Here is a 16,047-nt window from a genome sequence, read left to right as displayed (position 1 = left end):
TTGGACGGGTTTCCACTGGAAAGACTGGGCATAATAGCTACCCGGGTTGGCGGCTATAAATTGAGTGGCATACCTATTTGTTTCTGCCACGAGTAAGTCCAAGAGCTCCGCAGTCAAGAACAGCTCAAAAAATCCCAGCGATCTGAGCTGTCTCAACCCGAACTCCAGACTGGGCGGTGAAAGGGGGAACTACTGGTGCGGCTGAAGTTGGGGGCTGCCAATCAGGGTTTGCCAGCACCTCAGGGACTCTAGGGGCGCTACGGGCCTGTCTGTGCGGTGGCTGCGACGGGGGAACTACTGCACATGCCACCGTACCAGCTTCAACTGCCCTTCTGGTGCTCGCCACTTCACCATGTTGTACGGCAGTGCTGGTACTAGGTCCAGGATGGGCTGCGCTGCTGGAGTATGCCTCACCACCCTTGAAGCCTTACCCGCCCTTGAAGCGGATCCTGCGCAACCTGTGGTCTAGCAACACGGGGCCAGGTACGCCTGGTGGTATCAGGGACCTCAACCTCCTCGTCCGAACTTTGGGTCAAACTGCCACTGCTTTCTACAGGTTCATATTCTGACCCGCTGGATTCGTCAGATGAGGGTTCCCATTCCCCATCCGACTGGGTCAGAAGCCTGTAAGACTCTTCAGAAGAATAATTTAGGGGGTATTCCCTGAGACTACCCTAGAAAAAAAGCAAGCCTGTCTTACAAATGGGAGGCTAGCGAAGTACCGGAAGCCGCTGCGATTGATACAAAAATCTCAAAACTGATTTTTTTTATCGCCGCAGCGCTTGTAAAGTGATTGTGCAGTGATCAAAAAAAAATTTTTTTTTGTCACTGCGGTGGGGCGGGTGTGGGTGAATGCACATGTGGGCGACCGATCAGGCCTGATCGGGCAAACACTGAGTTTTGGGTGGAGGGCGAGCTAAGGTGACACCAATACTATTATAGATCTGACTGTGATCAGTTCTGATCACTTACAGATACTATAAAAGTACAAATGCTGATTAGCGATATGCTAATCAGCGAATCAGTGACTGCGGTGCGGTGGGCTGGGCGCTAAACGATCGCTAACTACCTAACCAAGGGGCCTAAACTATCCTAAACCTAACAGTCAATACCAGTGAAAAAAAAGTGACAGTTTACACCAGGCTAATATACTCCTATCTAGCCCTGCTACCCAGGGTCCCCTTCTACAGCGCACTGACTAAGTCCCTGACCCTATAACCTATCACAGATAAGCACTGGTGCCACTCACAGTTCTGCAGATTCTCCTTGATCTCATAAGATGCAGTCTGGCCCCAGGTCCGGTCGCTTGCTTGTCTGTCTTTCTCTCTCTAGTTACAGCAGATACAGATCTTCTTCAGCTCTTGCAGGAATGATCCGGCTTGTACTGGTCTCTGACACACGGTCCACTCCTCTGTAACACACTGTGCAGTCTCTTTCTCTGGGTCATAGCTGTGGCACTTCAGTTCAGAGTCTATCTTGGCCTGTCTCCAGCACAGCCAGCTTCTCAGGACTCCATGAGTCAGGCTCCATGTCCCATCACTAGCCTTTACTTGGCTCCTAACATGGCAGCCATCCTCTCACAGCTCTCAGGGCACTCCCACCTCTAGCCAGGACTCAAACCCTGGGAACTTCTGGCTCTTCCTACCTCCTGTGTATCTCAGAAACAGTTCAGCTTCCTCTTTCTCAGAGCAACAGTGGCCTCTAGTGGCTGAAATAAGTCATTACAGTCTATGTAGCACCATATTGTAGATATCTGTGCAAAGAACAGTTATTCTAGGGGCTGACCCTTACATGCCCCCAAATGACACTGTTCATGTGCCCTGAGTACTCCCAGCCTGGACGCTGGAGTGGCCTTGTAGTGTAGCAACAGTGGAGTGTCCAGAATACCCTATACCCCAGGCCCAGAGTCACAGTACCAGCCCAAATGAAAAACCGTACCCAAAGCCGCGTACACAGCAGAGCCCGCAAGTCGATACTGTGCCGCAGGGTAACGGACCTGACCACTGGCGCACACGGCAGAGCCTACAAGTCAATAACCATGCTGCTAATTCACTGACCTGGGTATGTCCTGTGTTTACTGGTTGCTCCAAACCGACAGTAAGTCCCTGCCACAACATGTGATCCTGTAGAACCTGCACTCTGACCCTCTGTTCTGATCAGCTTCCTGACGCCGATACTCATTCCTGCGAACAGAATCCGGACCCAGTCCTCTCTCTCTCTCTCTCTCTCTCTCTCTCTCTAGGAAGCCTTCTGTATCGCTGACCCTGGCCTGGTCCATATCCGATGGGGACTTACACCAACTCGCAGGTCCTTCCATCCACCATGAGTCCTCACAGGGTCTGTAACCACATTCCACGGGCCAACTGACCTTCCGGGAACCGATCCTTTCTTCCTTGGCAATTGCTGCATTGCTGACAGGCATCAGTCACTTCTGACAGTCACTTTGACCGCTCCAAGTCCCACAGACCTGAGAATGGCACTGGATCCTGTTTTCAGCCTCTGCACAAACATGTCTCCTCATGTCACCATTTCCTGCTCTGTCTGGCACACAGCAGCATGAGTCATCATCTGTTTTGCATATCTAGATCCGGCAGTAACTTCACTGTGTGGGGAAACAGCAGCCTCTTGTGGCAGAAAAACTGAATGACAGTCTCAGAAACAGCATTTAAGAATCTTACAATGGCGTGGGCATGTATGGCTGCCAATGGAACTGGTTCTCTTATTATTTATTGATTAATTCTGAAGTGTTTTGGGCAATATTATCTGCTCATATTCAGTCAAATGTTTTCGAACTTATTGAACAGTGCTTCACAGTGCAAATGGACAATGACCCAAAGTATACTGCAAAAGCAACCAAAGAGTTTTTTAAGGGAAAGAAGTGGAAAGTTATGCAATGCATTTCACTTGCTGAAGACAAAACTGAAGGGAAAATTCCCCAAGAAAAAAATGATAACGCCGGATAATTCTCTTGCCCAACGGCTGACCACTGGCTTGTCGGAACTGCTAGCCTGCCAACTACTGCCATATAAATTGGTAGACTCTGAGGCCTTTAGAAAATGTGTGGCCATTGGCACACCGCAATGGAAGATCGCGATGGAATATTTATCCCAGAAGGGCCTGAACTATATGGCCACATTCAGCGGCAAGTTAATATCTCTGGCACACAGTGTCGGTGCCAAGATACATCTGACTACAGACACGTGGTTTAGCAAACACGGGCAGGGAAGGTAGATATGTTTTACTGCCCATTGGGTGAACCTTCTGATGGCCGTCAAGCGTGTAAACCGTGGCACCCTTGTGGATTTGATGTTACTGCGGCGGATTGCATGCAGGCCTGCCTCTTCTTCTCCTCCTCCTACTTCATCCTCCATCTCCTCCTCGGCTAACTCCTCCTTTTCCACTGCTACTGCCTCTTGTGCTGTACCCCACAAGCCTCCCAGAACCTATTTGACGTGCCAGGTGAGACGTTGCCATGCTGTGCTGTTGCTTTTGTGCCTGGAAGCCAAGAGCCACACTGGTCCTGCACTCCTTTCAGCTTTGCGGGTCACAGGCCAATCAGTGGCTAACCCCACTCAATTTGACACCCCCAATTTGCTGAGCGCACTGAAATAAAGCAAAATGACAGATGTGCCGTGAATGGCACATGTCCTAAACGTAGTCGTGCAGCGATTCGCTGCAAAATACCCCGGAGTCCAGGATGTCTTGCGGCAGGCCAGGAAAATCTCAGGCCATTTTTCTTACCTCACCAATGACTGCTCATGCACAACGCATGCAGACTGCTTCGGCCATTTGATGAGATCACTAAACTGGTCAGTCGCTACCAGGGTGCCATCACTGACCTTACACCTTCTTTCTGGAGCCTGCATTGCGTTGTGTCATTGATCAAGCCATTGAGGAGCATGAAGATGAGGAAGTCGCAATGCTGAATGAATTCCCATGGGGGGCTACTCCATCTGAGACAAGTCAGAAGGAGTCTGAAGAGGAGTCAGAGGAGGATGGTGCCTGGAGGGAGGAGGAGGAGCAAGAAGAGCAGGCTTTAAGCTTTTCTGCGATCCCTTGTGTTGTCCATGGATGGGGGGAGGAGACCGTGGATGACATTCTCCTGGGTGATGAGCAAGAGCCCGGCTGCTCCAATGCTTCCAATTTAGTGCAAATGAGGGCCTTCATGCTGTTTGAAGAGGGCCCCCGTATAAAAAGCATAAAGGGCATGGACCAGTACTGGGTGGCAACATACTTAGACCCCCGGTACAAACACAAAATGGCAGACATGCTACCAGCATCACAGAGGGCTGGCAGAATGCAGCATTTCCAGGCCTGGCTGCGAGAGATGCTGCATTCTGCTGTTGCGGGCACTGGCAGAGAAATTTCCACTCATAGAGAAACAGTTGCGAGTACCAATCCTACAGCTCATACAAGAAAAGGGCAGTTTGAAGATATGTTGGTCACTTCAGATATGAGATCATTCTTGCAGCCAACCCATCCACAGCCGCTCTTCGAATCCAGCCTCAGGGAACGCCTAGACCGACAGGTGTCCGACTACATCGGGTTAACGGCCCATGTGGACACTCTGAGAAGCGAGGAACCCCTTGACTACTGGGTGTGCAGGCTTTGCCATGGATCTCTTGGCTTGCCTCTCGTCGAGTGTACTGTCCAAAATGACGTTCCGTGCAGAAGGGGGAATCGTGACCGATAAGCGCACTCGCATAGCTCACGACAGTGTGGACTACATCACATTTCTAAAAATGAATAAGGCATGGATCTCAGAGGAATTCAATACCTGTGACGACCATGTTTAATTGAATTTCCTCATGACAGCCCACATATATCCGCCAGCACCCAGAACAAATAATGGTCCCTGTCCTAGGTAAATACAGCGTCATAAAAGGCCTTTTCTGTCCGTTGAATGGCTAATGTTTGGGACCTCTGAGGACCCGTGACCTGTGACGACCAAGTGTTATCGAATTTCAACTATTATCATTTGTTTTTGTTTTTTAAGAGGGGGGATTTCGTTAGACATGTTTTTAATCCAACTTTATATTTTTTGTTCTTTTAAACATATGTATTTGACAACTATTTGTACTAGCCTGCAGTAAAATTGATATCCAATGACCATCTAATATACAGTACAGACCAAAAGTTTGGACACACCTTCTACTATGAATTAACACATGTGGAATTATATACATAACAAAAAAGTGTGAAACAACTGAAAATATGTCATATTCTAGGTTCTTCTAAGTAGCCACCTTTTGCTTTGATTACTGCTTTGCACACTCTTGGCATTCTCTTGATGAGCTTCAAGAGGTAGTCACCTGAAATGGTCTTCCAACAGTCTTGAAGGAGTTCCCAGAGATACTTAGCACTTGTTGGCCCTTTTGCCTTCACTCTGCGGTCCAGCTCACCCCAAACCATCTCGATTGGGTTCAGGTCCAGTGACTGTGGAGGCCAGGTCATCTGGCGCAGCACCCCATCACTCTCCTTCATGGTCAAATAGCATAGCCCTTACACAGCCTGGAGGTGTGTTTGGGGTCATTGTCCTGTTGAAAAATAAATGTTGGTCCAACTAAACGCAAACCGGATGGAATAGCATGCCGCTGCAAGATGCTGTGGTAGCCATGCTGGTTCAATATGCCTTCAATTTTGAATAAATCCCCAACAGTGTCACCAGCAAAGCACCCCCACACCATCACACCTCCTCCTCCATGCTTCACGATGGGAACCAGGCATGTAGAGTCCATCCGTTCACCTTTTCTGCGTCGCACAAAGACACGGTGGTTGGAACCAAAGATCTCAAATTTGGACTCATCAGACCAAAGCACAGATTTCCACTGGTCTAATGTCCATTCCTTGTGTTCTTTAGCCCAGACAAGTCTCTTCTGCTTGTTGCCTGTCCTTAGCAGTGGTTTTCTAGCAGATATTCTACCATGAAGGCCTGATTCACACAGTCTCCTCTTAATAGTTGTTCTAGAGATGTGTCTGCTGTTAGAACTCTGTGTGGCATTGACCTGCTCTCTAATCTGAGCTGCTATTAACCTGCAATTTCTGAGGCTGGTTACTCGGATTAACTTATCCTCCACAGCAGAGATGACTCTTGGTCTTACTTTCCTGGGGCGGTCCGCATGTGAGCCAGTTTCTTTGTAGTGCTTGATGGTTTTTGTGACTGCACTTGGGAAACTTTTAAAGTTTTCCCAATTTTTCGGACTGACTGACCTTCATTTCTTAAAGTAATGATGGCCACTCGTTTTTCTTTACTTAGCTGCTTTTTTCTTGCCATAATACTAATTCTAACAGTCTATTCAGTAGGACTATCAGCTGTGTATCCACCTGACTTCTCCACAACGCAACTGATGGTCCCAACCCCATTTATAAGGCAAGAAATCCCACTTATTAAACCTGACAGGGCACACCTATGAAGTGAAAACCATTTCAGGTGACTACCTCTTGAAGCTCATCAAGAAAATGCCAAGAGTGTGCAAAGCAGTAATCAAAACAAAAGGTGGCTACTTTGAAGAACCTAGAATATGACATATTTTCAGTTGTTTCACACTTTTTTGTTATGCTTATAATTCCACATGTGTTAATTCATAGTTTTGATGCCTTCAGTGTGAATCTACAATTTTCATAGTCATGAAAATAAAAACAACTCTTTGAATGAGAAGGTGTGTCCAAACTTTTGGTCTGTACTGTACCTCCAGCCACATAATTGCTTGTTCTTCTCTGTCCGGTGCATGCCAAATGTTTGGGGCCTGTACTCGAGTGGCCGACATTAATATTTTTATCCATTGACCGCATATTGTACCTTGAGCCGCATAATCACAATTTCTTTTATGTCAGGTGAATGCCTAATTTTTAAGGACTGTAATCCCGTGGCCTAAAATAAGTTTTTCTAGGCTCCAACAGGGCACATTTCTGAGAATTTCCCTTTAAGACACATAAAAATGGCCCCTGATTAAAATGCATATTTTTTGGGGAAATTTTTGCCATTGATCTCCCTCTGGTATGTCACTGTCCATGTCGTGGGACAATTTGTGCACTTATTGTAAGTATTTGGTGGCTGAAAATATGACCTGAAGGTTTTTCAGGTTTGCCTGCCATTAAAGTGGATGGGGCCTGCCGCAAACTTGCGGTTCGTGAACATTTGATCACGTTCGCAAATCATTCCGGCCGATGTTCGTCCATCACTACTCACAGCTATGGAAAGGAAAAGGTCAGCACCCATTAAATCCTAAACCTAGCCCTGACTCCTGTCAGTATGAATAAACCCTGAAGGTGAAAATATTCATACACCGTATACCTAGGCCCTAGGAACCCTGAAAATCCCTAGGTGTAGTGACAGGTTCTAAGACCACTGGTTCCTTCCCAGCTGAACGAAGCATTGTCTCTCTGAGGCCTAGGAAACAATGAGAAAAAGGGGAAAACAAAATACAAAGGGGAGCACGCTTATCTTCAATAGAAAATGGATGAGTAGAAACTCAGAAGAGGACAACGCACCAGCTCTTATAACTCCTGGCAGATAATATCAACTGTATGAGGAACAGTAATGACAACAAGCTACACCTGAAACAAGAGGTGTGGTCATACCAACAACAACAATGCAAAGTGAAAACCGAGAGGCTGTCAGATAACCTCACGTGATGCAAGTCTCTCAGATCTTCTAACCTCTGTCACAGGAGGGATGTGACAGTATCCCCTTCTACAGGTGACCTCCGTGCACCTAGGACCGACCTTATGCAGATGAGCCCTGTGAAAGGCTCTCACAAGGCGACTAGCATTGATGTCAGCCGCTGGAACCCACATTCTCTCCTCTGGACTGCAACCCTTCCAGTAAACGAGATATTGGAGGGATCTATGGAGAATTTGTGACTCTACTATCTTGGAGATCTGAAATTTAAGATTACTATCCACCATGAAAGGAGCGGGAGGCATGAAGGACGGTTCAGCAAGTTCGACATATCTATTCAGCAATGATTTGTGGAAAACATTATGAATTTTTAAAGCCTGCGGAAGTTCAAGATGAAAGGCTACTGGGTTAATAATAGCAGAGATCTTATATCAACAATAATAATAATAAAAATAATAATAATTTCGCCATAGCAATGTGCACCTGCATAGGGTTGTGCTGACTGAACCCCCCACAATAATAATCATAAACCTTGAACCCACTCTCAGGTCCAGACCACTCATGCATCTCTTGTCAGCCATATATTTATACTTGTTGCCCATCTTTTTTTTATTATTATTTTGAATTTTCCATCAAATAGATGACAAAGAAGAGCAAAATCTTTCCTTTTCAGGTATACCAGAAGTCTTAGTACCAGAAAATGTGCCAAACTGCGGATTGAACCTATGTGCCCCAAAAAAGGGTGACTTATCAGGGGACGGTTATTTCTGGCAAACTTGGCCAAAGACAAAAATGATCGTCCGTTTGATTGAGGATGAAAGGTCGAAGAGAAGGACAATTGTACCCCAGGCGAGTACAGAACGCTTTCCAGAATTTTGAAGCAAACTAAGTCCTCCTATCGGACACCACATCAGAGGGAATACCATGTAGCTTCACAATGTTATCGATAAACACTTCATGCTATAAAGTACGACATCTTGCTGAAGCGATCAACAATCACCAGAATCAGTTTTACTTGAGGAATTTAGCAAATCTGTGATAAAATCCATGTACAAATGAGTCCAAGGTAGGGACGAGATGGACAACGGAAGTAGAGATGCTGAAGACCTTAGCACGTGCACAAGTACCACAAGCTGACACATAACCCTCAACACATTTACGCAACCCCAGCCACCAGAATCTATGAGAAATGAGATTGACAGGGGATCTGCTCCTAGGGTGTCCTGTGAGAATCGTACAGTGATGTTCAGCAGAAACAAACAACTTCCCCAGAGGGCAGGAATCCGGTGCATTTCCCTGGGCCTCCAACACTTCTGCCTCAAGGTCGGGATAAAGGGTGGATATTGCCACCCCATCAGCCAATATCGGAGCAGGGTCCCCTGAATCACCCTCCCCCCAGGAAAGCTATGTGACAAAGCATTCGCCTTGACATTCTTAACCCCAGGGCGATAGGTGACAATGAAATTAAATCTGGTAAAAAACCACGACCATCTGGCCTGTCTTGGGTTCAGGCATTTAGCCGACTCCAGATAAGACAGATTTTTGTGATCGGTAATTACCGTAACAGGATGAATCGCTCTTTCCAACCAATGACGCCATTCCTCAAAAGCCAAATTAATGGCCAGCAACTCTCTATTACCCATGTCATAATTTTTCTCAGCAGCAGAGAGCTTCTTCGAGAAGAAAGCACATGGGTGCCATTTAGTAGGTGAATGACCATGCAACAAGACTGCTCCTACCCCTATCTCTGATGCGTTAACTTCCACAATTAAAGGCTGTGACACATCAGGTTGCATAAGTATAGGAGCAGAAGCAAAACATTCCTTTTCAGCTGAAAAGGCTTGCAATGCCTCATCCGACCATACTGAGACATCCGGACCTATCCTAGTCATGTCCGTTAAAGGTTTAGCAATCGTCGAGTATTTAAAAAAATAATTACGGTAGTAGTTGGTGAACCCCAAAAAACGCATAAGCGGGTCGATCCCAAAACACTGCATGGACCTTTTCAGGATCTATACGAAAACCTGAAGATGAGAGTTGGTAGCCCAGGAATTGCACTTCCGGAACTGCAAATAAACACTTCTCCATCTTAGCATACAGTTTATTCTCTCTTAGGATTAACAACACCTGTCTCACGTGATCCCGATGCGTCTCCATGTCAGGAGAATAAATCTGAATATCATCCAGATACACCACAACAAACCTGCCTATCAGATGAAGAAAGATGTAATTGATGAAATGTTGAAAAACCGCAGGAGCATTGATTAACCCAAAAGGCATTACCATATTTTCAAATTGACCCTCAGGGGTATTAAAGGCCATCTTCCATTCATCCCCCTCCTTGATCCCTATCAGATTATATGCTCCCCTCAAATACAACTTCGAGAACACCTTGGTACCGACAATCTGATTGAACAAATCTGGGATCAAAGGAAGGGGATAAGGATCACGGACAGTAATACGGTTAAGCTCACAGAAGTCCAAACATGGCCTTAGAGTTCCGTCCTTTTTCTTAACAAAGTAGAACCCTGCATCCACTAGGGATTTGGATGGTCTAATATGACTTTTAGCCAAACTCTCGGTGATATATTCTCGCATGGCTGCTCTTTTATTCATCCCCCTCCTTGATCCTTATCAGATTATATCTGTCCTTCAAATCCAACTTCGAGAACACCTTGGCACCGACAATCTGATTGAACAAATCTGGGATCAAAGGCGGAGGATAAGGATCAAAAACAGTAGTGCGGTTAGGCTCATGGATGTCCAAACATGGCCTAAGAGTTCCATCCTTTTTCTTAACAAAGTAGAACCCTGCATCCACTGGGGATTTGAATGGTCTAATATGGCCTTTAGCCAAACTCTCGGTGATATATTCTCTCATGGCTGCTCTTTCGGGTTCAGAAAGATTATACAACTAAGACTTGAGCAACCTAGCTCTGGGAGCAAGGTTGACCGGGCAATCATACTCCCGATGTGGAGATAACTCCTGGTTTCCCTTTTCAGAGAATACATCAGAAAAATTTGAAATAAACGAAGGTATAACTTTAGTGGCTACCACAGAAAGTGAAGTGCTAAGACAGTTGTCTATACAATAATCACTCCAATCAAGAATATATCTCGCTTGCCAATCGATGGTAGGGTTATGTTTGCTTAACCATGGTAACCCTAACACCAAGGGAGCAGGCAGACCATCCAGCACAAAATACTAAATGAATTTTTTATGAAAATCACCCATCTTTAAACAGATGTCCTGCACAATTTGTGATAAACATTTCTGTGTGAGAGGAGCGGAATCAATAGCAAACACCACTATATTTTTGTCTAATGCACTTGTTGTCAATCCATGCATATGAATATGTACACGTACAGCAAGGGACATGGCCACTTCCAACGACTAAAGATATTTGTGAAACGCCAAAGCGTCCTTCAGGCTCTCGGATAACCCTTGACAAAATTGACTACGGAGAGCTAGATCATTCTACTCCGTATCCATAGCCTAGCTCCTAAATTCAGAGCAATAGGTCTCTGCAGAACGCTCTCCCTGCCGTAAGCCACGCAACTTAGTCTCAGCCAGGGAGATCTGATCTGGGTCATCGTAGACCGGAGGGACTGTGATCTGGTCGGCAACAAAAAAGCCCAAGATTGAGTGTTACCTTTAAGTAACAAAATGATTATACCCGCTCTTTAACTATCGTCCCCAGAAGAGTAAGGACGTAGTCTAAAATATCATTTGCATGACTCCCTGAACCGAATAGTTGTCACTTCCCCGGAAAATCTGTCCGGGATAGCAACCCTAGGTTCAGGGCAGGCCTGGTTCCCGCTGCCAGAACCAGCTGCCTGTGGTCTCTGGATCTGTGAGACGGTTGTGCGGACGTCAGCTACCCCCAAAGACAGTCCCTGCAGTTGTTCGACCAGTGCAGAAATAGTATCCATCACTACCCTGACACAAACAAAATGTTTTTTTTTTGTGGAGGTTGATAATGTCACTATGTAGGGGGAGGGAAGGAACACCAAAATGACAACAGAAGGAAAATTACCCAAAACTAGGCCTCACGGCTAGGGAAAGGAAAAGGTCACCACCTAGGAAACTCTAAACCTAGCCCTGACTCCTGTCAGTATGAATAGACCCTGAAGGTGGAAATATTCGAACACTGGATACCTAGACCCTAGAAACCCTGAAAAGCCCTAGGCATAGTGACAGGGTCTCAGACTACTGGTTCCTTCCCAGATGAACGAACCAGTAGTCTCCCTGACAGGTCTCAATTTTCCTCCCTCCATAACATTTTGTTATGTTCCCAGCCTTCTGCTAAATTAAAAAATAAATCAACTTTTTCCCTATAATGCTGTACCCAATACCCCGCTCCTCAACAGGAAACAACACGGAATCTCAATCAGTAAATAACAGAGTGTACGGTAGTGATGCAACAAAAATGTATATTAATTTAACCAAAATACAGGAATAAGCAGGAACGCAGAAGAGGACAACACACTAGCTCTTCTGACTCCAGGCAGATAATATCAACCGCATAGTAAGAAGTGTGAGTCCAGACTAAATAGAGGAAAAGTAATGACCACAAGCTACCCCTGAAACAAGAGGTGTGGTCATACCAACAACAAAAATGGAAAGTGAAAACCGAGAGGCTGTCAGATAACCTCACATGATGCAAGTCTCTCAGATCTTCTAACCTCTGTCATGGGAGGGATTGTGACAAAACCTGGGGCAAGATAATGGAACTGGGGGAGGAATGGAAAGAGGGACAAGAACAGTTCAGAAGGTAAGGTGTAGGGTAAAAATATACATAAACCTCTTAATTGTATGTACACTAATGCCAGAAGCCTGACTAATAAAACTGGTGAACTGGAATTAGTGATGTGTGAGGAGGTCTATGACATAGAGGGAATAAATTAGACATGGATAAAAGCCATGACTGGGCGGTTAACGTACAGGGCTACAGTCTGTTTAGAAAGAATCGTCAAAACCGGAGAGGAGGAGCAGTTTGCCTTTATGTAAAGTCCTGTCTAAAGCCCACACTCTGGGAAGATATAAGTGAGGGACATGCACATGTGGAGTCACTGTGGGTAGAAATACATGGAGGAAAAAACAATAATAAAATACTAATATTAGTTTATTATAAGCCACCTAATATACCAGAGTCCGCAGAAAATCTACTTCTAAACGAAATAGACGGCAAATCATAATGAGGTCGTTGTTATGGGGGACTTCAGCTACCTAGATATAGACTGGGAAACTGAAACCTGTACATCTCATAAAGGAAACAGGTTCTTGGCAATAACCAAAGACAATTACCTTTCCCAACTGTTTCAGGACCCGACTAGAGTGACGGCCACACTGGACTTAGTATTAACCAATAGACCTGACAGAACAACAGATGTGCAAGTTGGGGGACACCTGGGAAATAGTGACCATAAAGTAACAACCTTCCAATTGTCATTAAGAAGAATGTTTCTTCAAGGAGGAACAAAAATACAAAACCTCAAAAAAGCTAAATTTAGCCAACTAAGAGAGGAAATAGGTCTAACTAACTGGGACAAAGTCCTAAAAAATAAAAATACAGCTACAAAATTGGATATTTTTAAAAGCATCCTAAAATCTTATTGTGAGAGGTACATACCTTATGGAAATAAAAGGGCAAGGAACAAGAAAAAAAATCTGGATAAATAGAAATGTAAAGAAATTAGAAGGAAAAAAATGGAATATGTAAAAGACAAATAAAAGCAGCCAAACTAGATAGAGAGATTAAAGAGTACCTTTCATCTGTTTTACTTATAGGAGGTACATACCTGTACTTGCGGGGTACCCCCCCCCCCCCCCCGCTGATGCTGCCACCCAGTTTTTTTTTTAAACATCGCCCCTATGACCCTCTGCGCCCTCCATAAGTTCTCTCGCTAAGTATACAGGGAGGAGGAGACTCATGGGTATCTCAATGGGCGTCTCCTTCTCCCTGGCTGTGCCACGATCCAATCACATTTGAGAGCATCAACAGACAGTTTTTCCTCCCTGGCTGTTACATTCTCCGATGTGAGTGAATTGCGGCACAGCAAGGGAGAAGGAGACACCAATTGAGAAACCCTGGCGTCTCCTCCTCCCTGTTCCGATGCTCAGTATTTACATACTAAGCGCGAAAACTTCAGGAGGGAGCAGCAGGGCGTAGCGGCAATGTTTAAAACAAAATAAAAATGATTGGCAGCATCAGCATCCAGCAAGAATAGGAGTAGGTATCCTAAAAGTAAAACAGATGAAAGGTCCTCTTTTATTGCCAAAGAGAGTAAAACGAACCCTAAAATGTTCTTCAATTATATAAATGGTAATGATAAATCTAAAAGGTGTTGGGACCTTTACAAAGTGATGAGGGGGGAGTTGCAGAGAGTAATGAGGAGAAAGCAAAGCTATTAGATGTATCAGATGAAATGCAGAATGCAAAAGTAAATTCCCCATTAAAAGTGCCCTGTCTGACCCAGGAAGAAGTACAGCAGCGTCTTAAAAAGATAAAAATTGACAAATCAAATTAATTAATGTCATAGACAGACCTTTATTTCTGATATTTAAGGACTCTATACCGACAGGAAGTGTTCCACAGGATTGGCACATATTCAAAAAGTGTCCAAAAACAGAGCTTAGAGACTATAAGTCGGTAAGTTTAACATCGGTCATGGGTAAACTGTTTGAAGGTTTTCTAAGATATACTATCTTGGAGTACCTCAATGAAAATAAGCAAATCATGTCATATCAGCATGGCTTCATGAGGGATCGGTCATGTCAAACTAATTTAATCAGTTTCTACGAAGAGGTAAGTTCTAGACTTGACCGCTGCGAATCATTAGATGTTGTATATCTGGACTTCTCCAAAGCATTTGATACTGTACCACATAAACGATTATTATATAAAATGAGAATGCTTGGACTGGGTGAAAATGTCTGTATGTGGGTAACTGGCTCAGTGATAGAAAACAGAGGATGGTTATTAATGGTACACATTCAGATTGGGTCACTAGCGGGGTACCACACGGGTCAGTATTCGGCCCTATTCTCTTCAATATAGTTATTAATCATCTTGAAGAAGGCTTGCGCAGTAAAATATACATTTTTGCAGATGACAATAAATTGTGTAAAGTAATTTAAATTAACACGGAAGAGGACAGTATACTGCTACAGATGGATCTGGATAGATTGGAGGCTTGGGGAGAGAAGTGACAGATAAAGTTTAACACTGACAAATGTAAGGGTTTGTACATAGGAAAGAATAATGCAAGTCACCAGTACATACTAAATAGTAAAACACTGGGCAACACTGACATGGAAAAGGACCTAGGAATTTTTGTGAACAGTAAATAAAGCTGTAGAAACCAGTGTCAGGCAGCTGCTGCCAAGGCCAATAAGATAATGGGTTGCTGTCACGGAAGGTGTACAGGAAACAAGACAACACAAAATGAATATACAACTCACTGGATCCAAAACTAAGGAACAAAAAGGGAGACCCCTGCATCAGACCTGGCACTCTCCCTGACTGCTCAGCCTATGCGAAAATCCCAATGGTAGATGATCGCATACCCTCGTACCTCGACTGTATAACACCTGAACACCCTATAATAGTGAGGGGACACGACCACCGGCTCCCTACACTAGATACGGAGGGAGTCAGGGTCACCTGGGATCCAGCAAACAGAAAAACACAAATTAATGCACAACACTTATCTTGTAGAAGACTGGGAAGTAGGATCAGCATGCGCACACACACTCCAGGAAGTAATATAAACCGCAAACTGATGCACTATGGGGAGGAATTTAAAGGGATGCAATCAGTACAACTACATGACAGCTGAGAGAGGCTAACGAGATGAGGAACTGAAAGCAAAACAAAGGAAGCTCAAGGAGGAGGTTCTGAAAGGCATCTGTCAGAGCTTCTCAGATGTCTGGTGGTGACAGTTGCATCAAAAGGGGCATAGATGCCCGTGATAAGAACATATCCTACCACATTACAAATCCCTAGTCAGACCACACATGGAGCACTGTGTACAGTTCTGGGTTCCTGTGAACAAGGCAGACATAGCAGAGCTGGAGAAGATTCAGCAAAAGGACAACTAAAGTAATAACTAGAATGGATGGACTACAGTACCCTGAGAGTTGATCAAAATTAGGGTTATTCACTTTAGAAAAAAAGATGACTCAGGGGAGATCTAATAACTATGTTTAAATATATTAGGGGTCAGGACTGTGACTGTGACGAGGGGACATCCTCTGCGTCTGGAGGAAAGAAGGTTTGTACACAAACATAGAAGAGGATTCTTTACGGTAAGAGCTATGAGACTATGGAACTCTCTGCCTGAGGAGGTGGTGATGGTGAATTCACTAAAAGAGTTCAAGAGGGGCCTGGATGTATTTCTGGAGTGTAATAATATTACAGGCA

The 16,047-nt window shown here is 44.7% G+C and overlaps 1 protein-coding gene across 1 annotated transcript in view; it reads left to right on the top strand.

Moving 5' to 3' along the window:
* The first annotated feature begins 8,717 nt into the window (after positions 1-8,717).
* LOC122931619 (opticin-like) overlaps positions 8,718-16,047 on the top strand; it is a 242,378-nt gene continuing 235,048 nt past the window's right edge. The window contains exons 1-2 of the mRNA XM_044285695.1: positions 8,718-8,744; positions 9,350-9,419. Of these exons, the coding sequence (XP_044141630.1) occupies positions 8,718-8,744; positions 9,350-9,419 (97 nt within the window). The remainder of the gene's footprint in view (positions 8,745-9,349; positions 9,420-16,047) is intronic.

Source organism: Bufo gargarizans, chromosome 3, assembly GCF_014858855.1.
Source record: "Bufo gargarizans isolate SCDJY-AF-19 chromosome 3, ASM1485885v1, whole genome shotgun sequence".
In the NCBI taxonomy this organism is placed as follows: domain Eukaryota; kingdom Metazoa; phylum Chordata; class Amphibia; order Anura; family Bufonidae; genus Bufo; species Bufo gargarizans.
Note: the sequence above shows the minus strand (reverse complement) of the source record. Positions and strands in the feature narration are given on the sequence as shown.